The sequence below is a fragment of the Protomyctophum bolini genome (assembly GCF_963924005.1).
Source record: "Protomyctophum bolini genome assembly, chromosome: 19".
In the NCBI taxonomy this organism is placed as follows: domain Eukaryota; kingdom Metazoa; phylum Chordata; class Actinopteri; order Myctophiformes; family Myctophidae; genus Protomyctophum; species Protomyctophum bolini.
The window spans coordinates 12,764,508-12,791,308 of record NC_137880.1 but is presented as its reverse complement, the minus strand read 5'-3'; the positions used below and the strand labels follow the sequence as shown (position 1 = coordinate 12,791,308).

General features: G+C 42.8%; 1 protein-coding gene across 2 annotated transcripts in view; it reads right to left on the bottom strand.

The window, feature by feature from the left end:
• Positions 1 to 24,626, bottom strand: part of LOC308334409 (palmitoyltransferase ZDHHC14-like) — a 34,277-nt gene extending 9,651 nt beyond the window's left edge. For both annotated transcript variants that reach the window (XR_013965902.1, XM_080791142.1), the window contains exons 1-7: positions 23,768 to 24,626; positions 13,883 to 14,043; positions 6,164 to 6,322; positions 4,528 to 4,665; positions 2,839 to 2,887; positions 1,361 to 1,463; positions 339 to 448 (exon numbers count right to left, since the gene is read on the bottom strand). Coding sequence is in view for 1 of the 2 variants with exons in the window: in XM_080791142.1 (XP_080647268.1) it covers positions 339 to 448; positions 1,361 to 1,463; positions 2,839 to 2,887; positions 4,528 to 4,665; positions 6,164 to 6,322; positions 13,883 to 14,043; positions 23,768 to 24,057 (1,010 nt within the window). In the remaining variant the exon portion in view is untranslated. The remainder of the gene's footprint in view (positions 1 to 338; positions 449 to 1,360; positions 1,464 to 2,838; positions 2,888 to 4,527; positions 4,666 to 6,163; positions 6,323 to 13,882; positions 14,044 to 23,767) is intronic.
• Between the last annotated feature and the right edge of the window lie 2,175 nt (positions 24,627 to 26,801).

The following is a 26,801-nucleotide window of genomic DNA, read 5'->3' as shown; positions in this document are numbered from 1 at the left end:
GAAACTGATGACGGTGTGGTTGCTTGGAGACCACAGACATTGTGGTCCACGCTGATGACGAGATGAGAGACATTAAGAGAGTAAAAATAGCACAAAAGAGAGTGTGATAGATGGAGAAACAGAGTGACACACATAGAGTGATGGGCACCGATATATCTGACATATATATATATATATATATATGCCCATTTGGGCCTGACCTCGAAATCTGAAAAAAATCTTCTAAATCCCCGCCCAAAATGGGTTAAAGTAGGAGGAGCTGAGACACTGAATGTCAGAAAAAGAGACGTCCATATCCCTGGTCTGTGACCCCTTGACCTTTGACCTATGACACGTACCTGGGGGGCATGGGTCCGCAGAGTGCAGCGCAGCAGTTGGTGAAGATGTTCCCGTAGCTGTAGGGGTTCCAGTTGTCTTTACCTCGCTTGGTCGACCATGCCCCTTTGATCTGGATCACCGCAATAAAAAATATCTATTAGATTTGTTCTGCATCGATTCGTTGACACACATTCACAAAAAGCTGCAACCCAAATTGTTTATTTGCGTTGCTATGAATGTACATGTCTGTTTTACCTGTCGCTGCCAGGCAGAAACCTTATTCTAACTTTTTGTGTTTTTTTTTGTAAATTAACACCATTATAGAGCGTCGCAGTCCCACCCCCTTTCATGACGACACTAGAACCAGAAGTGAATTCCTCATTCATTTTCCTCATAGACTTTTCAAAAAGTATTTATTTAAAGACGATGACGCCGCGGACAAAGCCAACTCGAGTCACATCGTGACAATAAACACAATTTTTCGCTGATCAATTAATTTGTAAGAAGAAAAACAAAACAAAGTGTTGTATCCTGCCATGTTTTTCTTCTTACAAATTATTTGATCGGCCCAAAACATTGTGTTTACTGTCATTTGTCGTCACAACTCCAGTTGGCTTTGTCCGCGGTGTAAATGTCTTTATATAAATACTTTTTGAAAAGTCTGAGGAAAATGAACGGGGAATTCACTTCTGGTCCTCGGGAGGGGGCGGGACTGCGAAGCTCTATACTCAGCAACAGCATCACTGAAAAGCATCAAAAGTAGCAGATCCACAATCTCCTTTTGATCTTGTAGATCTGCTACTTTTGAATTTGAATCCTAAAAAGAAACAACAGACAATAATACTTTTATTTCCCCCCAAAAACGTGAGCGTTAGTCTGTGCTTTGTGCAGGTTTTTCGTGTGTGTTTTATTTTGCTACTCTTGTCTGACACTGTAGTAGTATGACGAAGTAAAGCATAAAGTCATGGGAAAACATAAACAACTTAACATATGGAGACATTTGTTTGCGTGCGTGCGTGTGTTTCGGAGGAGATATACTGACGTCTTCGTTGGTGGTCTGGTTGGAGGAGATGAGGTACGTGTGGAAGCCAGACAGACCCACGATGGACCACACCGAGAAGAAACACACCACCACCTCCAGCACAGTGCACGACAGTTAAGGAACACACCACACTGTATGGTTCTCAACCCCCAGGGGTCCTTGGGAGGGGAGGGGAGGGGAGGTCCCATGGGGTCCCCCAGCAGAAGGAGTTAATGTAGCGTCAATCGTTTTAAGCTTGTACGTCTGCTATGCTTGTGCATATATGCTATTTTTGAGTGGTACAGCCACTCCAATGCCCAGCAATTGTGTCTCCCCCTATGTGTAAGTGTATGTCCAAGCACGGGAAGCCGTGTCTGTCCGAGCACGGGAAAGCTGCAACACGGTAACTCTGTCATTTCTCAACCGCTTCGGACGTGGGAAGGCTCGCCGGAGCTGCCCCCCTAAAAAAATATACTAATAATAATAATATATACTGTACAGGCATGTATAAAAGAAAAGGCCAGGGAGGAGGGCTTGTACACTACAGTACAGTACAGTACAGTATAGTATTGAAATCTTCTCTTTTGGGTAGGTCCCTCCCTGGCACAAAACATTTTGAGATTGGGGATCCATGGCCATGAAGAGAGTTTGAGAACCTCTGCACTACGCCTCCAGTACAGTGGACGTTGGGACAATATAGTTCACTGCCTCCTTCACGCAAGACCAAACCCAGAGAGAGAGAGTTGGACACGCTTTGATCTCACCGCCACGGGCTATAGTTCCAAACATTGGAACTATCGCATTGAGATAGAAGAAGAGAACTTCTGCATTCCATTCTTACAATGCGAGTCTATGCCAGTGACGCAACTCTCTGCTCAAGACAAGCCTGTCATGTGTGCCTGTGTGTGCCTGCGTGTGCCCGCGTGTGCCTGTGTGTGCCTGTATGTGTCTGTGTGTGTGTGTGTGTGTGTGTGTGTGTGTGTGTGTGTGTGTGTGTGTGTGTGTGCATGCGCGTGATTGTGCGTGTGGTGACCTTGGCAGTGCAGTGTGGGAGATATCGATCGCTGGCTGATTGATTTAATGGACAACGACATCAGCTTGCTTCATAAATGTCCTTTACACTGAATCTGCACTGTCTCCATCTGCACGGAACAATGAACTACTGCCCAGGGAGAGAGTGAGAGAGAGAGAGAGAGAGAGAGAGAGAGAGAGAGAGAGAGTGACAGAGAGACAGAGAGAGAGAGAGAGATACAGAGACAGAGAGAGAGAGAGAGGGAGAGTGGAGGTGTAGACAGAGGTAGAGAGAAAGGGGGAGGTACACCTAAAGATAGGGCAATACATTTAAATAGAAAGACTGGAGGGGAGGACAGGGCGCACACTCACGCACGCATACTAGCACACGCACACGCACACACACACACACACACACACACACACACACACACACACACACACACACACACACACACACACACACGGAAGGAAGGAAGGAAGGATATCTGGCCGGACAGTCTTTGAGTGCGCTGAGGAACCCAGTTCTGTTGGATTCTGGAGAGGAGAGAGAGACGCACGTTGGTGACATTGTGTCTGAACAGCAACACCATCTTAAACATCAGGTTCACTCTGGTCTGTGTTCCTAAATCCGCTGCTGCTGCATAATATCACAATGTTACAATTATTGCACCCAAAATAATAATGACTGACTATATTATGGCGCTGACCAAAATATGCTTAAAACTCCTAAAGTAGTAATTGATGCCGTTGAGCTCAGAGTTACAGGCTTACAGTCTTTCTAAGCTCCAGAAGCGTGTCCGTCTGCATCCACGCAGGCTCTGGTAGCCACAGTGTGCTCTGGGTGATTTCTTGCTGCTGCAGGGTCAGAGTACCCAGTGATATTCACAGATCCAGGGTCAGACCCAGTGATATTCACAGATCCAGGGTCAGACCCAGTGATATTCACAGATCCAGGGTCAGACCCAGTGATATTCACAGATCCAACAGCATTCTATTTGGCACGGTGTTGTAATGGGGCGTGCGTACTGTATGTATACTAGCTGTGCCGTGAATATTTGTGCGAGGCTGCGGTGGCATTTCCCCCCCGACCCTTCTCGTCTGATTAGCGGAACGCTCTGAGATCGATTAATGCTCACGTTCCTCCCCTTCTCCTCCGCGATTGACAGGCAGCCTTGTCAGGAAAACTGCTGACACAATGCCTGCTGTGTTTTAAAGCCAGGGCTGTGTGTGTGTGTGTGTGTGTGTGTGTGTGTGTGTGTGTGTGACATGCGTGCGTGCGTGGCAGCTCACATTGTGAGAGGAAGAAGAAACAGCCGCACACTTGTTTCTAGAGCTCCACAAGAGACTTACTATATTTGAACGTTTCGACCCTTTAGGTCTTCATCAGGCAAATGTGATAATGGCAGAAAACAGAACAAATATATTCAAAGAATATTGATTCTCAATAAACCTTTTTTCCCGCGTTTACTCCTCTTTGACCTTGTGAGGGAGACGGGACAGCGCACGTTGTCGCCGCATAGCACCTGGGGTGCTACTGCTATCCCTGGGATATAACCTGTAAATCAGCTCACATTGTGAACACTGGACAGGGTTGGATTTGTGGGGGAGGAATCCGCGCCTGCAGCTTTTGATATCCCCTCTCTGGTTGTTCATCTTTATTGCTGGAGGGGATATGCCTTATTATATCCCTGCTTCTGGTCAGATAAGACTGAATGAAACAATTAAGAGACGTGAGGCCGATTCCACGAATCAGTAGTTCTCACACGATTCGAGATTTTTCAAAGAATGTTCAAAAATAGCTGTGCTGCGCTGTGAGCCTGTGTATCTGCTGTTTTTGAACAGCCAACGCAAATATCTAAAAGTACACGGATGCTTTCCAGCTTTCTGCCCGACAGCAACGATATACTTTGACTAATTTGATTCACAGTAGGACGAACGTACGCTACTGCAAATACGAAGGAGGCCCCGTTATCATCCGCTTTACTCCCGGATGGTTTTCTTCCTTTGCACTGTATGACTGTATGACGGAAGCATTTGAACATTGTGTGAGTCAACAAACTCTCTGGCTGGAGAGACTAGTTGTAGGCCTATACACCTACAGAGCCATGTTGTGTGTGTGTGTGTGTGTGTGTGTGTGTGTGTGTGTGTGTGTGTGGGCAGGGGTTGGTACTCACTGAGGATGACGTGTGTGATGACAAAGGAGAAGATGAAGATGGTCAGAAAGGAGAGGGAGAGGATGAACAAGTAGAAGAAACGATAGTTCCTCCGTCCCACGCAGTTCCCCACCCACGGACAGTGGTGGTCGAAGCGCTCTGCACAGAGAGGAGAGAGAGAGCGTATTCATGAAAAGAGCTATAGATCTGCTACTTTTGATATTTTTGAATTTTAATTCAAAGTAACGGTTTGGTTTCAACAGTAACATATGAGGTTTACATCCGACAAGAGACAATATTCTATCACCAATTTTCCTCACAGTAGCTCGACTTCAGATACTGTACATAAGACGCCAGAGCATGAATAACTGACGTAACCGATCTTGATGTTAAAGAATGATTTTATGTCTATTAATATTAGCCAGGCCTCCTCTCATCTTCAAAGGTCAGATTATATACTAGCCCCGAGAGTATGCTAGCGTCATATGGCGTAAGCTAAGCTTCGTCACCAACAGTGTTGCCAGATTGTATGAAGGCCAAAATAAGCGACTATATACTGTAGGCCACATAAGCACACACACGCAGCTATTTGAAATTAGCAGATCTACAACTCACAAACACGTTGCATCTGCGACGCATTGTGAGCTTGTAGACCTGGTATTTTGTTTTTGTTGATGTGTAAAAATGTGGAATATACTGTATATATATATATATTATTTCTTTTAAATATATTTTTGGCATTTTCTGCCTTTATTGATAGGATGAAAGTAGACTGACAGGAAATGGGGAGAGAGATGGGGGGGAAGACACGAGGCAAAGGCCGTCGGGATCGGGAGTCGAACCCGCAGGTCAGATGGTTGAGCTAACTGCCCAGGCCAAAAAAAAGTGGAATATTTAAGCATTCTGAATACACAAAACACACAGGGACCTTGACATGAAAAAGTGTTTTAAACAACATCAGGAAGCAAGCCCAAAAAAGCACTACACAAGCCCAAAAATACCACAAACCACAACTACAAATATTTATTTATACTTTACACTAGAGTACCAAGCGACTTTATAGACAAAGAAAAAAAAACAAGCCCAAAGTTACTTGTAATAAGAGGACATGGCAATACTGGTCACCATCTCATGTCATGTGGTGTGACGCGGCCCAGACTTCACGATGTACACCGACCTCACACGCTAAGACAGAAACATGGGAGTCTCTCTTTATTTTTTAGGAGAGGTCGTGTGAGGCGATCCGTCGCTACTACTCGCATCTTCATAACTCGTTAAAAGCCTATGAAAAGAACCCCAGTGTAAATAAAATATAGCAAATTAAGTGCTGTTACTGTCGGAAGAGATGAATTTGCGTGCAAGGCATGAGGTTAGTCGTGCACGCTCAAATTTGTGGAACGCGTGCCGCGTGCGTGCCTGCAGACACCACAATGTTGTAAAAAACAAAACAACGTACACCATCTGTGGACCCTCGTGGGCTATTAAGCTGACTTTTTCAATAAATGCTAGCGGGTGTTAATATCCAAAACAAGACCAGAACTCTCACCACGGGGAATCAATTAATACCTTTCAACCACTATATTAATGGCAAGTATTTCCTACAGCTTTAAGTCTAAACATCTGAACTAACCCTTTAAGAACCCAGTGAGAGACTCACCCACACAGTTGTCACACAGGCTGCAGTGGGAGGCCCGTGGCGGACGGAAGATCTTGCAGGTGAAGCAGTACTTCAGTTTGACCGTCTGTCCGTTGATCAGCACCTCTCTGGTCCTGGGAGGAGGCCTGTACCCCGGACCACTGGAGCAGTTCGCTGTGTCTGGAGCAAACACACAGGTAGATCAAGATTCAAGATTCAAGATTCAATAATTTATTTGCCATGTCAACAAGTTGATAGGAATTTGTCTTGGTTCATACTCAACATATACAGACAACCATAGATACACAAACAAGAAGGACAGTACAATACAAAAACCAGCAGCATATGAAATTACATTCAGTTAGCGCTTTTCTCCTAAAGCGCTTTACAATGTAGGCCTACTTCACATTCACCCATTCACATACACATTCACACACCGACGGTGGAGGAAACCATGCAAGGGACCAACCTGCACATCGGGAGCAATTGAGTCTTGCTCAAGGACACTTCGACACTAACTCTGGGGGAGCCTGGGATCAAAAACTGGGTACCTTGTGGTTAATTCCCATCCGGCAGTTTCCCAAGCTACCACTCTACCTCCTGAACCATGCACTGATAGACATCACTCAACTTTTAAAGTGTATAAAAAGAACATGAGCATCGCGCCTGTCACAGACATGCGCAGAGCAAGTTCAGTCAGGAAACCTCAGTGCAGTCGCTGCCGGCCGTTAATTGGGCCGCCTCAGCATCACGCTCTCATCCACTCTTCCTATTCAATAAATATCTATTCCATCCATTCTTGAGTTGTCCTGACTGAAATATTGAAAATATATTGTAATAAGCTCTGAAGATGAACACAAGAAGTTGTTTTGTTTCTGCTTGTTTCTCGTCTCCATAGTATTTTCATTACACAGATTTTTTATCTTTAAGTTTAATTGTATTTCTAAATGATATTTGACTGAAACAAGTCAACAACAATGAGAGGACTCTTTTTTAATAAAAAATAGGTCATTCTTTAATATTTTTTAAACAGATGGGTGGGGGTGGGTCTGCGGACAAATGCATATTAATCTGGGGGTCCTTGCCATGAAAATGTTTAAGAACCACTGGCTATATTACAGTAGGAAACAAACCGATATAAACTACACTTTAGAAACAAGCCCCCAAAAAACGCAATCCACAGCTACCAATATTTACAATCGATTTAAACGTAGCTTATATTAAGCGGACATGGCAACACTGGTAAGAAGGGGGGCTGCAAGGGGAAAAAAGGACTGAGACCATAAGAGGACCTTCTTGATTGGATCAGGATTAGAATCGAGTTAAACTAGATTAGTGAATTATACTCAGTTATCAATCTACAAGTAATAGGATTTAGCAGTCGGATTGAGAGGCTGAATGATGACTTCTTAGCTGTTATCCAAGCTGAAGAAGAGATTATGGCATAGAAAATAAGTATATTAAGTATATTAAGGTCTATGAAGTGGTGAATGTAGAGAGAAAATCAGACTATGCAGCTGAATTGTCTCTAGTCTGTTGTAGTGTAGAAAAACGTTACAAACATTTGTTAAAAGGAAACAAGAAAGTCTTATGCAACTCAGAGACTGGTGCGTAGGCAGGGATCAGACACGAAGACTTGAATAACACACTGATACAGGCCTCCGCCTCCCAGTTCTTCTGTTCAGTTCTTCTTGAAAGACTTGAATAACACACTGATACAGGCCTCCGCCTCCCAGTTCTTCTGTTCAGTTCTTCTTGAAAGACTTGAATAACACACTGATACAGGCCTCCGCCTCCCAGTTCTTCTGTTCAGTTCTTCTTGAAAGACTTGAATAACACACTGATACAGGCGCACCCCTCGCACCTCCGCCTCCCATTTCTCCTGTTCAGTTCTTCCTTTTTCCATACGGTTGTCACGTTTTCCTTGTACTTTATACCTGATGTAAAGAAGCTTTTCTGCTTTTATCCTCGTAGCAGTTTTTGTATTGACCCATTTACAAATGTCAATCAAGCTTGTTTGTTAAATGTAGGCTATATAATTGTACATATGCGGTATAGACTATATTAATGTCTGTAGTTATTAATGCCTGTAGTTATATGTACAGTACATAGCCGTTTTAGCCAAAGCGATAATTTAAGTAGAACAACAATATAATTTGAAAATGTATAGATGTCTCTTCACCAAATGTGAGCCAGCGGCAGGCTTTTTCCAATTGCGGTCCTTTTCATAATTCAGTGTTTTAGGCAAAGCGATGCAGGCCTAATTACTATATTATGTTCATTCCATACCAAAACACTGTTACGTGTGTGTGTGTGTGTGTGTGTGTGTGTGTGAGAGATTCTGATCTGTCATCTCTGGGTGTGTTGACACTATACACACACGCAGAAGATGGGAGGCGGAGGCGCGGGGGGTGCGCTGCCCGTATCAGTGTGTTATTCAAGTCTTCGCGGATCAGACATATAGGATTAAATAAAATGACCTGCACACCGTCTACACTTGCACAATAGGGAGCGACTTCATTTAAGCAACGTTTCGGTCAATAGAGCAAAATAAATTAAAGTAATGATGAGGAATGGAAAGGATGATGTCCCAAAGGAAGGAATAAGACCTGCTCTCACCACTGAGATATTCTGACTGGTCAAACAAAGTTCTGACAGAACAACGTGTGGTGACTGGGTAGACACTATGTGCTCTCGATATTGTTTTATTTCCAATATAGTTTGCTATAGCCTATAGAGCAGGCTTTTTGTTTTACAAAAAGACACATTAAGGTGAATCCAATATAACACATTTAAATCTGCAACACAATTTCATACAATATGTAGTGGGTGGTCTCTGCTTCTCTCTCAGCTAAGGGGTCCTTGGGCTGAAACAATCCAGATTAAATAAGTCTCAAGGTGCACGGCTCAACGATATATGAAACTGGGAAAACAGCTGCCACACAACACAATAAATGTCCTTTTCGCATGGTTTGATTTACCCTTCCACGGACAGACAAACAGACAACATGTTTTAACCTAACAGGAAGATGTTCCCAAACCTTTTAGCTCGAGAGACCCGCGTGATACATTTTGTGTCTCCCCAGGACTCAAACTAGTGAAGATAGCCCATCTACGAGCTCCTAGATCTGCAATGTTTTTTTGATTTGAACAAATATATATATATAAAAACAGCTTTGAATTAGTTTAACTTGATTTTTTGTAATCTTCTTGAAAATCTTTAAAAATAATAATTGACAAATGGTTATTCACTCGCGACCAATACATTTTTTTTATCAGTGACTCACATGATGGGTCCCCGACCAACCGTTTGGGAAGCGTTAGATAATCACCCTCCCTAACAGGCCATCTGTATTGTCCTATCATTTGCTCTTCCACACCAGCAGCGCCACGGTCCGAAAATAAACAACAGTGTACTGTAAGCACTGTCATTACACGCATAAATATAACAACAAACGCAACCAGATGGCAATTAACTAATGGAGAGAGAGATAGCACACACTTTGTCCACTGTCTGTCGGCAGAAATTACTACATCTCAGAGACAAACGTGTCAAAGCACATTGGAGGCTGGTGAAAAAATAAACAGCAGTGAACAGTGTGGGTTGGGAGTTGGGACCCATGTTTAGGTCGTGGACCGATTGTTATGGGTCATGAGTAAATGTCCCCTTTTTCCATTTCCAAAAAAATATCATTTAAAAAAGTTTAAACCAAAAAAGTCTCAACTTTTCATCGATTAAAAACAATTCCAAAAACATTTCAAAGACATTTAATAAAATAAAATAAAATCTAACACATTTTATTTCTATTAATATATCTTGTTTTTTGACTAGTTTGGGTCTCCCGGGCAAGCATATCTAATTTCTAGAGAAAAAGAGGAACTAACCAGGTGCTCAACGGAGATAGCAAAACGTGATAATGAAAAAAAGGTGCTCACACGGATCAAAAACGGGATCAAGACAATGATAAAAAGAGAGGATCACCTTTATTAAATGAAAGAGGCAACTGCCAACATGTTTCGACCAACAAGGTCTTCATCAGGGCAAGAATTAACACTGCTAATTACCTCATTGCAAAGCTGTGTTTTCCTTGTTGGTCGAAACATGTTGGCAGTTGCCACTTGAATTTAATAAAGGCGTTCCTCATTTTTTTTACTTTGAGTGCCTCTCTTTTTTATCTATAAATTTCTCTTTTGGGTCTTGACTTAAAAGGTTTGGGAACCACTGATATATACAAATAAGAGCCATTGAGATAGAAGAGTTACAAACAAAACGTGTTAGTGTTAAGACAAGCACTACGTTTGTGTCCGCGATGAGAGAGAGGGCACAACTCTTTCTATTTCAATGGCTCTGTTACAACGCTCCAGTGAGCAGCGTTGTTGTTGCTAGGCAGGAGTGGGCGGGACTTGGCATAATCAGAAGTCCACTGAGTTCTGAGGCCACACGTTTGTCCTCTCTGAACTTTCTTAGGTTAGGAGGCCATTGTTGGTTCTCAATGTGAAGTCTCAATGTGGGGTCCTTGGGGAAACTAATGAATAAAGTGCCACAATCATTTTAACCACTTAAACCACATCTTATACTTTGTATATTCAAAATCACACCGGTGTGAAGTGAGTGGTGCAACTCCAGGAACGCACCAAGGGAACCGCCCCGGTCCCGGCGAGCCACCCCGGTCCCGAAACGGTCGAGAAATGACAGAGTTACCGTGTGGGGGTCACCAGGTGGTCCGTCTACTGCACTGTCACTGTACTGTACTGTCACACCTGAAATAATCACAGTTAATGTATGTGTGTGTGTGTGTGTGTGTGTGTTTTAGCCTGCGCAACAGTGACACTTGGTGGTGAAAACCAACCAAACGTTATTTTCATGCTCAGACAGAGTCTAATTTAGACTCACGATTCATGAAATGTACAGAAGACTGGACCGATGCATTTACCCCTCAGGTCCCCCAAGTCATATACAACCGACACAGCCCAGAGGTTAGTTATGAATCTGTTTAGAGACAATGCTAAAAATAGGATTCATCACCACAGGCATTCTTTTCTTTTCAGCTCCTTTAAGTTGGAGAAGAATCACGTGTCCCGTCTGGTGCTGCCGCCGTGCATCTCAACCAGCGTTGACAGGTTTTGCGAGAGAAACAAGCAACCGAGTCTGAGAAAACGAGCCCAAAAGAAGCGACTAGGCTACATGAACACTTTAAGCCTTTAAACATCGGATATTTGGAAATAGCCGATCTACAAGCTCCCAAGGCGTTGCGAATTTTCAGGTGGGGTTCTGCGGACAAATAGATATTTGGCATGAAAATGTTTGAGAATCACTGGTTTAAACATTAGGAAACAAGCCCAAATAAGCAAACTATACACTTCAGAAACAAGCCTGAATTGTTGAATACAGTACAATGCATGTTTATTGTCTGTTGCACATGCAAAATAAGTGTTTTAACTCGCTACTACCAACATTTTACTTTACAGAAAAAGAAGACCAAAGTCGTTTAGAATAAGCAGACATGGCAACACTCATCCGATCCCCCTTACGCAGGAAATGAGCCAAGTTATTTGTAGATAATGTGCGTCAGAGAGTAAACAAACAAATCAGAGACAGTCAAAAAATAACTCCCCTGACTTGTCTGCTCCATAAATCTGACCATAATAGAATAATGCCCACATTTGGTCATTTCCTCAAGTCGGTTCCATCTAGGGTGATTTGACTATTGAACAAAAAAGTTGGTCTGTTTTGGGACTATGCACATATTTGTGTTTGCGTTAAGCAGAATATCGTCTCTGTCGGGTGGAAACCTCATATGTCCAAAATTGTTACAGAACTTTGTTTGATCGCTTCAAGCTTGCGGATCTGCTACTTTTGATGCTTTTGCGTGACGCTGTAGTATGATCAAGTAGGACGTTAAAAAACAGTTAGAATAAGGAGATAAGAGGTTTCTTTGCACTGTCAATTATCTACTTTAACAATTGAATAAAATAATGTTAACCGCATTAACTCTGGGTGTCACAATGTGTCACAGTGCATTGTTGCCATTTGTCATTACAAAGAAATATGTTGATTAGAAGCCCGATGTCTCAACTTAATCCTAGCTCAAGTTAGGGTTGAGCGGAAGCTTATCTGCAGACCCCAAACCACGGCGTTGACAAATGCCTGACATTAAATTGTGATGCACTATCGAATTATTTATTTCTTGAACCAACCCGATCTCACAGCATTACGTAAATATGTACAGAATTGCACTTCCGTACATCCGGAAAAAAAACAAATCCGTGAACGCACGCACGCACACACACGCGCACACACACACACACACACACACACACACACACACACACACACACACACACACACACACACACACACACACACACACACACACACACACACACACACACACACACACACACACACACACACACACACACACACACACACACACACACACACACACACACACACACACACACACACACACACACACACACACACACACACACACACACACACACACACAGAGAGAGACAATCACATCCTTTCGGAGTCACAGGGTGCAAAACCACAAACAACAAACTCTGTCCTAAAAATAGACATGAAAGCTTGGTTGTGCCTTTACAGAGCTGAGTGTGTAGAAGTCATTAGTGTTGGCACGGAGCCGCTGTCTGAAGGAGGGAACAACAAAGACCTCCTATCTAATCTGATCTGAGCTGTCACAGTAACCCTGAGAAGGACTGACCCTGAGACAGACTGACCCTGAGACAGACTGACCCTGAAATAGACTGACCCTGAGATGGACTGACCCTGAGACAGACTGACCCTGAAATAGACTGACCCTGAGATGGACTGACCCTGAGACGGACTGACCCTGAGACAGACTGACCCTGAAATAGACTGACCCTGAGACAGACTGACCCTGAAATAGACTGACCCTGAGATGGACTGACCCTGAGACAGACTGACCCTGAAATAGACTGACCCTGAAATAGACTGACTTTAGTAAAGAAAGAAAGAAAGAAAACTGTTACTTATTCAACAGTAGCAAAAGTTGCAGATCTACAAGCTCAAAACGTGATGCTTTAGTTTGGGCTGCATGTTGAAAAAAAAGACAAACCCACACAAAGTTAGAATCTCGAGATGAGAGGTTTCTGCCCGACAACAGTGATATACAGACTGTCATTTCATAAGATCATCGTGGTGTCCCTATTTTGGGATAATTGTCAAACTGACCCTTGTGTCTCTGTTGTCAAGGACACAGACAGGGTTCCTACAGGGACATCTTAACGGAACATCTCTCTCACACACACACACACACACACACACACACACACACAAACACACACACACACACACACACGCTTGCCAACGTGCCTTAAATCAGCTTCATAAATTAAATCACTCTCATAACGACGTTATCTCAAGGCCAACGAAAACAGGCAGAAATCAGCGACAAAGTCAAGATGGCAATCAAATGTGACATGCTTCATATACCCTGGCTATTAAGAGCAATTTATTACCCATCGTAGCCCATGTGGTACGTGTACTAACCACTCTATTGGGTCACCCCCTAATCAGGCACGTTTTAAGTTAACCGCCTAAAATTGAGAAAGGACCAATATCCAAATTCCCAGATAAGTATCTCGTGAAGTCTGAGATCCCGATATGGACAGAAGACATGTGTAGAATGGGCCTCAGGTCTTAAACGGGTTAATATGGACATTAACTGCCCAGCTCTCTCGTCCACTCACCGATCTGTCTCTCCAGGTCGGCGGCCTCGTCGGCCGTGGCTCGGGGCAGGACCCCGGGGTCCGTGAAGCTGGCCCTGAACAGCATGCCCAGCACGAACAGGAACAGCCCCCCGCCAATCACCGGGATGATTGGACTCAGGTTGGACGCCAGGAACGGACAGCTGAAAAACACACACACACACACGCGCACACACACGTGTGCACACACACACACACGCACACACACACACACACACGATATACTGTCAACGACATATTATCCAAAACTTTTTCATGTCAAGGAACCACAAATTGATATGCACCAAACGGTAGGTGGTAAGACTTCTGTGACAACCACCCATTATAATTTCAATGTATGTGATCATACCTTGATACAGAAATATATTAATTATGTTTTTGATTTACTATAGCATTATCAATGTGTACTTATTTCCCCAACACAGAGGCAAATTATATAGCCTTGGGATCCAGGCTCGAGTCTATCCGTCGCCCACCAGCCAAGGGACCCCCCCTCCCCCCCGTGTTTTCACACTGTCTGCAGTCATAATGGATATTTTTAATATCAATTACTTCTTGTTTGTTGAATAATTAAGGGTGTATGTGTTTATCATGAGAGATTAATACTTTGCAAGGAGAGATCAACAACATGCACCCAACAAAATATCTTGGAATCACACTAGACTCAAACTTCACATTTTAAACATTTTAAAAATGTAGCCAATAAAATCAAATTCAATTTATCTAATTTCAGACACATAAGACAATATTTAACAACAGACAGATGCAGCTAAACTCTTAATTTGTAATGAAGCATGTAATGATTCACTCAACTCACGATACGATTCGTATCACGATATGGGAGAAGAATGACATGATAATCCCCCGTTTTTCAAAATCACCTGGGCACAGTCACAGACACACAGCTCCCCTCTACAGTGCTCTACTGAAAGTGTCTCATTTCTCTCCAGAAGCACTTGAATATGATGGAAAATGATTAAAGCTCACATTTCATATCACACACACCATAATTCACTAGCGGCCCCTTAAAACAATTGATTGATCGATTTTTGTATTTTATTAAATCGATTCATATCGTCAGGATTAATATTGATATACGATATATCGTTACATGCCTACTCTTCATGCATGCTATGATCTTCTCGCACATAACATACCGTTTCACAACCTGGTCACAGACAAATCTGACAACTTTAAAACCTATCCACACTTTTCCTGGGCTGTGTGTGCTCCAGTTCCTGTTGATTTCATTGGATATCATTGTTCCATAAATAACACTGTCTGGTGGCGTGCTGCGTTTGCGTTAACAAATCATCAAATTAAGAGTTTGGAAAACAGAATATTCTATTCAATTCAGGCAAACTATCATCAACCCATTTCCACAATAAACATTTTTTCCCCCCAGAGCCGACATTACGTGTTTTTTTTATGGATCCCTAACCTTGACTTAATCCAATTATGTACATACCTCTTGACAATACAATCTCTGTTCGATCATTGTGTGTAAAATGAAATTACACTGAACTAAATGAAATGCCAACTATTGTCCGTAGGGGAAATTCTGTTCATGTCAGTGAACCTTGATTGAGTCGAGTCTGGTGAATCCTACGCACTTTTATTGAATAATTGTCTGTCACATTCCATCACACAATGAATAGCAAGCCTTCTGTTCACTCTGTCTGCGGCTGGGCGGTTATATGTTCACTCTGTCTGCGGCTGGGCGGTTACATGCTGGAATGGAACTAAGTACATTTTACTAAAGCAATATGGGAACCCATCGGCAAAATAAATCAAACCTGTTCTTGAGAGATTACTAAAGCAGTGGTTCTCAAACAGGACCCTTAAATTGATATGCATTTGGCCACGGACATCAATAAATGGATAAAGTGTGTAAAATGATTGTGATGATATGTTCAGCACTGTTGCTGCATGTGGCCTATTCTTTTGGGCTTGTTTTCATAGACCTCATTGCTTATTTCTCTCACATGTGGATTCACATGCAGTGCAGCTGGCATGGGTTCAAATCCCACCAGAGCTCCTTGACTAAACCTGCCTCCTTCATCATCGGTTACCTTTCATCTTCTTCAATTCACTCTCCCTCTCAAAAACAAAACATGCGCTTAAACCCCATTTTAAAAAATGGCAAAAAATAGCAGTTGTGAGCGTGACTCATTTGTGAGCTTGTACTGTACATACGTTATATCCTTTGCTATTAAAATGTAGGGATGCCTGGTTGAAAGTGGTTCAAAGCAAATCAAATCGTGATTCTTGTGGATCTCCCGACCTCGGCCTTCATGATTTGTGGCCAGTCTGCGACATCAATAGAGCATCGGAGTCTGCCGTAATGTACGCATCCTACCTGGATCACGTTTTCCCCCTCCTTTCTGAATTCATCCTACCTGGATCACGTTTCCCCCTCCTTTCTGAATTCATCCTACCTGGATCACGTTTTCCCCCTCCTTTCTGAATTCATCCTACCTGGATCACGTTTTCCCCCTCCTTTCTGAATTCATCCTACCTGGATCACGTTTTCCCCTCCTTTCTGAATTCATCCTACCTGGATCACGTTTTCCCCCTCCTTTCTGAATTCATCCTACCTGAATCACGTTTCCACCTCCTTTCTGAATTCATCCTACCTGGATCACGTTTCCCCCTCCTTTCTGAATTCATCCTACCTGGATCACGTTTTCCCCTCCTTTCTGAATTCATCCTACCTGAATCACGTTTCCCCCTCCTTTCTGAATTCATCCTACCTGGATCACGTTTCCCCCTCCTTTCTGAATTCATCCTACCTGGATCACGTTTCCCCCCTCCTTTCTGAATTCATCCTACCTGGATCACGTTTCCCCCTCCTTTCTGAATTCATCCTACCTGGATCACGTTTTCCCCTCCTTTCTGAATTCATCCTACCTGGATCACGTTTTCCCCTCCTTTCTGAATTCATCCTACCTGGATCACGTTTTCCCCCTCCTTTCTGAATTCATCCTACCTGAATCACGTTTCCACCTCCTTTCTGAATTCATCCTACCTGGATCACGTTTCCCCCTCCTTTCTGAATTCATCCTACCTGGATCACGTTTTCCCCTCCTTTCTGAATTCATCCTACCTGGATCACGTTTTCCCTCCTTTCTGAATTCATCCTACCTGGATCACGTTTTCCCCTCCTTTCTGAATTCATCCTACCTGGATCACGTTTTCCCCTCCTTTCTGAATTCCCACAGTGTTTAATATCGGGATTAGCGATTGACTCTATGGTCGGAATATTGGATAGTCGGATTTATGGGCGACAGGCCTATAGGCCTATAGAACGACAAAGTACAAAATCAGGCTTGAGAGTGAGACGGACAGGCGGGAAGGAGACTGGATGTCCTGCTGTTTCCTAGGAGATCTGCAAGCTGTTCCTACATGACAACAGCAGCCTCGTTACCATGGATACCCCCGGAACACTGGGGCGCCGTGCGAACAATGAAAGACATGGGCAGGGGGAGAGGGAGAGAGCAGTGTTAATTTTGACAGCAAGTTTTGATAGTCATTAGGCCTGTCAAAAATTTCATTTTCCAAAAATCGATTTTTTTAAATTTAAATTTGTCTTTTTTCACAAATGTACCTGTGCATGCAATGCATTATGGCCTGGGTTTCTGCATAGTGCATTTACTACCAGCTAAGCTAAGCCTGCCAATTGTATTTATTTTACACCTGTTTTAATACTAATGTATTGTTCTGGTATTGAGTGAGAAGAGATTTTGTAACTTTTGTACTGGTTCAAATTTGTGCAAGCTAAATACATGAGACATGTTCTTACTCTTGGATTTAACCTTTGTGTGTTTAAATCATTCAGTTGATAAAACCTTTACAATTATACAAGCTTTTTACTAAATGTACTCTGCTTTCATGCCAGAAGACTGGAGTAGATCATGCTAAATTCAATTTAATTGTTTTTAATAAAATAAAATAAACTGCTTTAGAATCGAAAAAAATCTTTTTTGAATCGAGAATCGGAAAAATCGAAAAGATCGTTTTTGAATCGAATCGTCACCCCAAGAATCGGAATCGAATCGAATCGTGGGACACCTAAAGGTTCGCAGCCCTAATAGTCATAGTCGTTTGAATGAAATTTTATTTAGTTTTAGTCACATTTGTGTCATCTGAAAAGTTTGTTTTAGTCTAGTTTTAGCTGACTAAAGATCATAAGAGTTTAGACGGCTAAATGTACAGTTGATTTTGTCGACAAAAAAGTACTTGATGGCGTCGATTGATTTCACACTTGGTTGCGTGCTGAACATAGCGGATCTACAAGTTCACAAGGCATCACAGAGCTTGTAGATCTGCCAAACATTCTACTAGATCTCTTCTCCACTGGTCCATCTCACACATATTAGTCTAGCTTATATTTGTTGATGAAATCTTCAATACATTTAGTCATAATTTATTTAGTTTTCGTCAGTGAAAAAAAAGGTAGTCAACGAACATCTTTCATTATATGATGAAATCAACACTAAAGGACAGAGAGAAAGACGAGAGAAAGAAAGACGAGGAGAGAGAGAGACCAGTGTCGCTATCGCTAAACAGTTCCTTATTTTCTCCTCATCTCTCAAATTGAGATTTGGGTTTAAATCAGGCCGGGGTTCTCAAACCTTTTTTTTATACCACGACCTCATTCTATGGGAGAAATATTTGAGTGACCACACACACACACACACACACACACACACACACACACACACACACACACACACACACACACACACACACACACACACACACACACACACACACACACACACACACACACACACACACACACACACACACACACACACACACACACACACACACACACACACACACACACACACACAGGAAATGTCTGTTATTTTATAAATAAAGCATACATTGGTAGCCCTGAATAGGAATATTTATTAGATAGAAAATCTAATTATGATGATGTGATCCTGTTAATAGTGTCTTATCAACGTACATTTGTAAAGGGAATAAGCTTTAATAGCTTATATCTGTTGCCAGAACAAAAATGAATACAACGAAAATGCATTCACAAGCTATAGGCCTACTTAAAAAACAAAAACAGACCCAAAGTTTGAGAACATCTGGAGCATCTGAAACTAATCTTATCAGGCAATGCTGCCAGCTGAGTAGCCTGGTATGTAATGGCCAGACTAATGTCTCTGCGTAGATATTAGTCTGGAACTTCAGTGTGGAAGATTTATTTCCAAGAAGGTTTATTTACGGTTACAAACAGATTCCAACGTCACAGCAAAAACAACTCTCACTTTGAGTGGGCTCAGACACTGGCTTGGACACACACAACTCTAGGGTGTGTGAGTGCACTGAGTGCCAGACCAATCTCTGTCCAGGTCTTTTTTGTTGTTGTCTCAACCAGGCCGAAGGCATGGGGAGAGAGTATGTTTTGCACGTCCGTCCGTCCGTCCGTCTGTGAACAGCTAATCTACGGCACCGTTAACCCGGTCAATGCCAAATTTTGCACACAAACTCCCTGGATGCCAACGATGAACCTCTGCCCCTAAAATTTACAGAACGGCCTGTTATAGCGCCACCAGGAGGCCGCTTTGTGCAAAGGTTTTTGGACAGTACACCTACAGATTTTATCCAAACATCACGCAAATTGGTACACAGTCAATCAACGAAACGGGTCTTTCACATTTCTCAGACTCCATCCTGATTGGCTAAGATTGGCTTCCAAAGATCGCAGGAGTGCTCAGTTTTAAACAAAATGTTGCAAATCATGAAACATCGTGTGATTTCCGTGAAATTGTGCACGCACATTCCCACTAGGCCGAGGAAGAAATGCCACGTGAACATTTTCAACTCAGCCTCATGGTGGCGCTATAACTGGCCGAAAAGTGTTTTTACCTCCAACTGCATGAATCTGTGGATAACTTTGTATGCCAACTCCCTAGAGGCCAAGGAAAAACCTTTGCCTGGAATTTTTCACATCTGCTCTTTATAGCGCCACCAGGAGGCAGACATATGTAAAACACATTTTCTAATATTACTCCTTCAGATTTTATGGAAATTTCACGCAAATCGGTACACATGCTCTTCATAGTCATGTGATCAAGACGGGTTTGTTTTATTTCTCATAATCCACCCTCATTGGCTACGATTGGCTTCTAAACTTTTCAGGAGTAGCCCGCTTTGTACCCGTTTTGTACAAAACTACTCAACGCAGCGTCCGATTGTGGTGAAACTGTGCATGCATATTCCCACTAGGCTTTGGAAGAAATGCCACTTGACAGTTTTCAAATCAGCCTCATGGTGGCGTTACAACAGGCCAAGCCGTATCGCACACACACACACACACACACACACACACACTCCTATCCTCCTGGTGGAGACCTGTGCCCAGAAGGGCACTTTTTCTAGTTTTTCCTGTGGCAGATTTGTCCTCATTTGGGGAATCCAGAAATAGCACCACCTAAACAGTTGGAGCATTCTAGTTGTGGTGCGTCAGACATGTATGAAAAGTAAATGGTATCTCTGTCTGTCTACACTGAAAACACAGCATGTGCTCTGTAATTGTGCCAGTCATTACTTTAGTAGTTGGGTAGTTTTATCCCCATTCCTCTCAGATTACAGAACCTAAACAGTTTATTTGTATTGTGTGTCTGCAAAACAAATCAAATGCCTTCATTATCCTTATGTTTATCATCTATATCACTATAATCTCATAATCACATTTTCCAAGCTAATTATGTGCATGACCCATATATTATGTAACTATTTCTGTTAGAATATAGACAGGAGATGAGAGGTTTCTGCCCAACAGCAACGGTATCCATGAAGTTATGACCCTCATGGGAAGAATAGACACTGATGTCTGGTCCTGTAAAAGAGAGGAATCAATGCTAATTGATCTGGCCTGTGGTTTTGTCTGAGAGCCTTCAGTGTGTGCAATTCAGCCAGATTGAGACCGTCTGACCACACGCCCAAAAAGTCTCTTCGTTTGAAATCAACCAGACGTTTGTGGCATTCAACTGATCAGTGGTCAGGCGTCGTTTCTTGGGAAGACGAGGCCTTCCTGCCATCTCGTTCACTCACTCACTGTTAATTATTCATTTCTGGCTATCAAAACATCTGACATTCAAATAAATATGCCTCCATCTGTGGAATGTGGGGAAGACCGCTGACTCGCTTCGCTTCAATGGGTGCGTTTATGCAACATCGCAGCGCACAACACTTTATGTTACTGTGAATAATCGTGTTACGCACTGATCACTCTGGCCAAAAAAAGACATGAAAGACTGTGCAAGCAAACTAGGGATATTCTAATTGGGTTACGCTCATTCAGATTATGTCCATACACCAATTGAGATAATCAGACATACTGGGGTTTATGACAATTGCTACAGTATAATTGGACTCAGATTAAGGTCGGTTCATTTACAAGTGCACATCAACAACCCCATTCGCTAGGACGAAGAGTCTACACACATCATTTGGTTAACATGGGATTGTTAGAGTGCATGTAAACATGTCCAATTGCAGTGGTGTACAGTATGTACTCAAGTACTGTACTTACAATTTTGAGGTACTTTTACTTTACTGGAGTATTTCCGATTTTCTATACTTTTACTTCTACTCCACTACATCTCAGAGACAAATATTGTACTTTTACTCCACTACAATTATTTGAAAACTTTAGTTACTCTGTTACTACTAGACGAGTTACCCAATATTAAACATACATTAACCCGTTTTGCCACCAGCATTGATTAATTAAATTAACCCTAAAACGCTCAACCCTTATTTCGAAGAGCCAAATATCCGTAACCGGATGTTACAATGACAAAATGCTGTGTGTGGTGTCTTGACCGGCTGTTGTTCTCTCGGTCGGTGGTGGAAAAACGCGACCACGAGTATCACAGTGCCTGCTGTCGGCCTTTGAAAAACTTTGTTTTCACCAGAAACGACATTCATTGCGCTGATTCGGAGATACAGGCCTTTGAAAGCAGTACATAGAGTGCAAGTGGATGCGCTCGCATCTTCAAAATGGCCACGGCCACTGTCCCACTTTGACTGTTATGCTAACAATTCGATCGGATCAAAACATGGATTAAAGAATATAAACCCTGGAAAACGTAGGCTACGGTTCTGGCAGGCTAGACGATTAATCTAATCCTCCGGTTACTACGGTTCTGGCAGGCTAGACGATTAATCTAATCCTCCGGTTACTACGGTTCTGGCGGGCTGCGTGTTAAGAAAGTTGTACTCGAGTACTGGAGTAAAATGTACTTAGATACTTTACACCACTCTCTGGACTGTGCTGTGGCCTTAATCAGATCAGACTCAGACTGTTCATATATTGTAAACAAACCCAGTAGCCCTGAGAATACGTTAGTCACTACTATCGGTTGCATAATGTCTACAGAGCAAATTAAAGTGGCCAGGGAAAGGTCGTATTATTCTGTTCACGACTACTGGACGTCTGCCACAGAAACATCAGGACCATTTGGGTTTGGGGAGGAGATGAAATGTCTGTCTAATGCCATGTCCACTTGATCTTTTCTTTCAGGAAAAAGAGAAAAGAAAAACAGGGAGGTAATCAAGCTGTACTGGAGTGGATTCAGAGAGATTTGCTTCAGTGACAATGGACAAGCTGGTATATTGGCAAAGAGATAGAGTGAGTAAGTGAGTGAGTGAGGCAGTGAGAGAGAGAGAGAGAGAGAGAGAGAGAGAGAGAGAGAGAGTCCCAAATAGTGGGTTGGGACCCATTTGTGTGTCATGGACCAATTTGTATGGGTCACGACTTGAGTAAAAATCCCATTTCCTTTTTCCTGGATAATTTTAAAACAAATCTAAGAAATGCAATGAATACAAATAATTAATAAGTAGTGAACATAGCTGATCTACAATCTCGCTACACAGTGCAAAGTGTGGCATTGTGCGCTTGTAGATCTGTCTGTCTTGACCCGAAAGGTTTGGGAACCACTGCTCCAACACATCATGATGAAAATATTTTTTCCATGCCAGTTTCAACAATATAAGTGGAAGTACTTCATCAAACATACTGTAGTCTGTGTTGCTTTCCATCATGTGGGTGTATATATATTAATGTTATAAGGCTGGATTGTCTCATTAAGCGTGGCGGCACCAGGTCATGTGGGGATCATCATGCCCGTATATGACTATATGCTATATAGTGATTTAACCTTTGATGTAGGCCTACTATTTGACACTCAGCAGTGGGAGTAGCTTGGTACGTACTCCAGTACTGTACTTACTGTACAGTAAGTACAATTTTGACATGTAGGCTACCTTATTTATTATTTCCGATTTTATACTCTAAGAAAAATATTGTACTTCAGTCAATTATTTGACAGCTTTGGTTACCACAATTTACCAGTTAGTTACTTTTGTTTCTTCAAGATTTATAGATGATTAATAGAAATACTTTTAAGTTTGGCAGCCTATTGTAAATATAGAATATGATAGTTTTGTGCTTTTACTCAGGTATATAGGCTATAACCTACATTTCTGAATAAAGGACTTTATACATAAACAGTACTAGTATATAGGCTACCATGGTAGACAAGACATGCATTCCATATCATGGAACAAATCTGAGTACTTCTTTCCAAATTCCACCACTGTCACTTCATCAATTCTGTAACTCGTCTCGAAGAGTCAGAGTGCACAAACGTTTACACTCTCTCACAGTAAAAAAGAATATCAGTAGGCCTATGATCAGATGACTTTCCTCAGTGTTGGCACTTATACTCAAAGGTGAAGAGGCGGCCGTGAGAGAGTACAACTGTTACCGTAGGCTGCCTTTTTACACTCCCTCAGAGTAAAAAATATCAGATTAGTATTACTTTTCTTCACACTTACTCGAAGGTGAAGAAGAGGCCGCTGGTTGCGGAGATGAGCAGCAGGGTCAGGTAGAACACCCCGGTCTGTCTGGCCATCATGATCCTGCCGTTACAGTAGAACCTGTTCCTGCCGGGGAACAGCTCCCATTTCCTCCGCTTCTTCCGAATGTTCGTCGCCGTCGTCTTGTGCGTCTCCGTCGGCGCGGCTCCAGCGGGCGACGAGTTGCGGGTGCAGATCTGATTGTACTGGCATTCCCGCATATTGGCGCTGCTGAGCTCATGCTGCTGCTGGTCCAGACCCAGATGCATCTGTCAACAAGAAGATGTCGCACAATTCCCAACCAACAAAACAAGCAAACGGCCAAAACAGATGACGGTCAATATAACACGATCAATCCGATTGTTTTATGTTCAATTAATAAATGTCCGAGGCCAACTCTCCTCCCCGTCCCCCTTTGTCAGTCACATTTCAATCTTTAAAAGGTTTGTATTCCATCATCAGGACTGGAGGAACCCTGGTGAGATCTCTGTCCTCGCCGCCGGTGATGGCTCATTCTTCCATTGTTTTTCCTCCCCACCGCGACTATTTATGTTGTTTAGAATCCTAAACTAGAGACGCTGTTCAGGTGTGTAGCTTTTACATGAAACAGCTTTCCTTCAGCAGCAGCACGGTCAGGTCCAAAGCAGAAGCCTGGAGAGAATGATCCATAGTATAGGCTAAAGCGCTGATTGTGTCCTTCTTCCTTCACAGCAGTGTCCTCAATCAAACAAACAAACAACGTCTCCTCAGAAATGGACCGATGATGATCAACCGGACCTGATAAATAACACAACAAACCGTGCGGAGGAGGAGGAGGATGCAGGAATGACTACCATATGAATCCAACGCGGTGGGAATGCATTGCTTCTTGTTGTTGGTGGTGTGGTGACTGAGTGAGGGCTCCGTCTTATGAGCTAATTTAGAACTTCCTGTCTGAGAGCTAGCTAATTTAAGACATCCGGTTGCCTTCAGAATAAAATAAGGATATTTAATTCGTTATTTAAATAATTATTACATTACATTATTAGTATTATTATTACATTACAGTTATTGTAAAGACACACATTATGTTTCTGTGTAAAAATAAGTAATTAAATAACATAAAAAAGTTATCTAAATGGATAAATGCTATTCACTGGAGTGCATGGACTTTATAAAGTGGACACTGGACAAAAGACGGCTCCGCGAGGCAACTATCTGGACATACCCACGCGTTCGGGAAGATGTCCTCTACCACCCCACAGTCTCCGCTAAGCGGGAGAGGTGTAAAATTCACAGCAGCAGAGCTTCTACTGGGGTCAATGCAAAAAAATGTACCGTTTCCGGACCCAGAATGGACACTGGACAAAGAGGCCTCCGCGAGGCAACTATCTGGACATACCCACGCGTCCGAGGAGATGTCCTCTACCACACCCCACTCTCCGCTAAGCGGGAGAGGTGTAAAATTCACAGTAGCAGAGCTTCTACTGGGGTCAATGCAAAATAATTACCGTTTCCGGACCCAGACTGGACACTGGACAAAAGACGGCTCCGCGAGGCAACTATCTGGACATACCCACGCGTCCGGGGAGATGTCCTCTACCACACCCCACTCTCCGCTAAGCGGGAGAGGTGTAAAATTCACAGCAGCAGAGCTTCTACTGGGGTCAATGCAAAAAAAATACCGTTTCCGGACCCAGACTGGACACTGGACAAAAGACGGCTCCGCGAGGCAACTATCTGGACATACCCACGCGTCCGGGGAGATGTCCTCTACCACACCCCACTCTCCGCTAAGCGGGAGAGGTGTACAATTCACAGCAGCAGAGCTTCTACTGGGGTCAATGCAAAAAAAATACCGTTTCCGGACCCAGACTGGACACTGGACAAAAGACGGCTCCGCGAGGCAACTATCTGGACATACCCACGCGTCCGGGGAGATGTCCTCTACCACACCCCACTCTCCGCTAAGCGGGAGAGGTGTAAAATTCACAGCAGCAGAGCTTCTACTGGGGTCAATGCAAAAAAAATACCGTTTCCGGACCCAGACTGGACACTGGACAAAAGACGGCTCCGCGAGGCAACTATCTGGACATACCCACGCGTCCGGGGAGATGTCCTCTACCACACCCCACTCTCCGCTAAGCGGGAGAGGTGTAAAATTCACAGCAGCAGAGCTTCTACTGCAGTATAGATTGTAGAGTTGCATTTAGCCAACAATTATTTTCATTATTTGCAAACCTGCATATAATATTGTAAAATCCTGTCTCTGTGCCTCTGATTTGTGGCTTTGTTTTGTCTGGCACACTTGCTGAGCTTTGATTTTGTAAGAACATCTTTGAATGTGGGGATGGCCGGTGTTGATAAGAGCCCCTAAGATGTTTAGGCAATTTTCGTTTTTTGTTCCAATTTTCTACAGGTGCATGGTGCTGGGTTTACGCACTCTACCTGTGTTGTTCTGTATGCTGCTTTGTCACAGAAATCTATGGCTGACTGGTTGTAAAATAAGCGCATGTGCTGTACACATTCGTCAAGTCTGTGTTTCTCATTTCGTAAAAGCAACACTTTTGTGTTTTTGAATGTGGCCTCAGAAATAGCTGTGCTTTTCTTACACAGGTTTATTTGTGCTTGTGTCTTGTCGATCATGCTTTGTATCAACATTTTCTTTCTGTGGCGCTAGTTTCTGTGTCTCAGACATGATGGTGTCAAGACTGGCTTGCACCACGCTAGAGTTCCTTTTACTACCAAGTACAATACAAGCAGCTTGTACTATTGTACTTGTTTGTTGTAGTGTTTTGGCATTAACTAAAGTGCTGAAGATGTACATAGCCAAATTATACCTCTTATCTCTGTGTATGTATTGTTGTTTGCAAATGTGACTTGCCTGTTTCATCAAATTACTTTTACATGCCCTTATGGTACAGAAATCTAAATCTTTGTTATCTGCCTTTCCTACCACTATTCTCCAGCAGCGTAACAAGTACATACTCATGCTATCTTGATTGAAGATACGCATACTGGCTTTTAAAAGCAC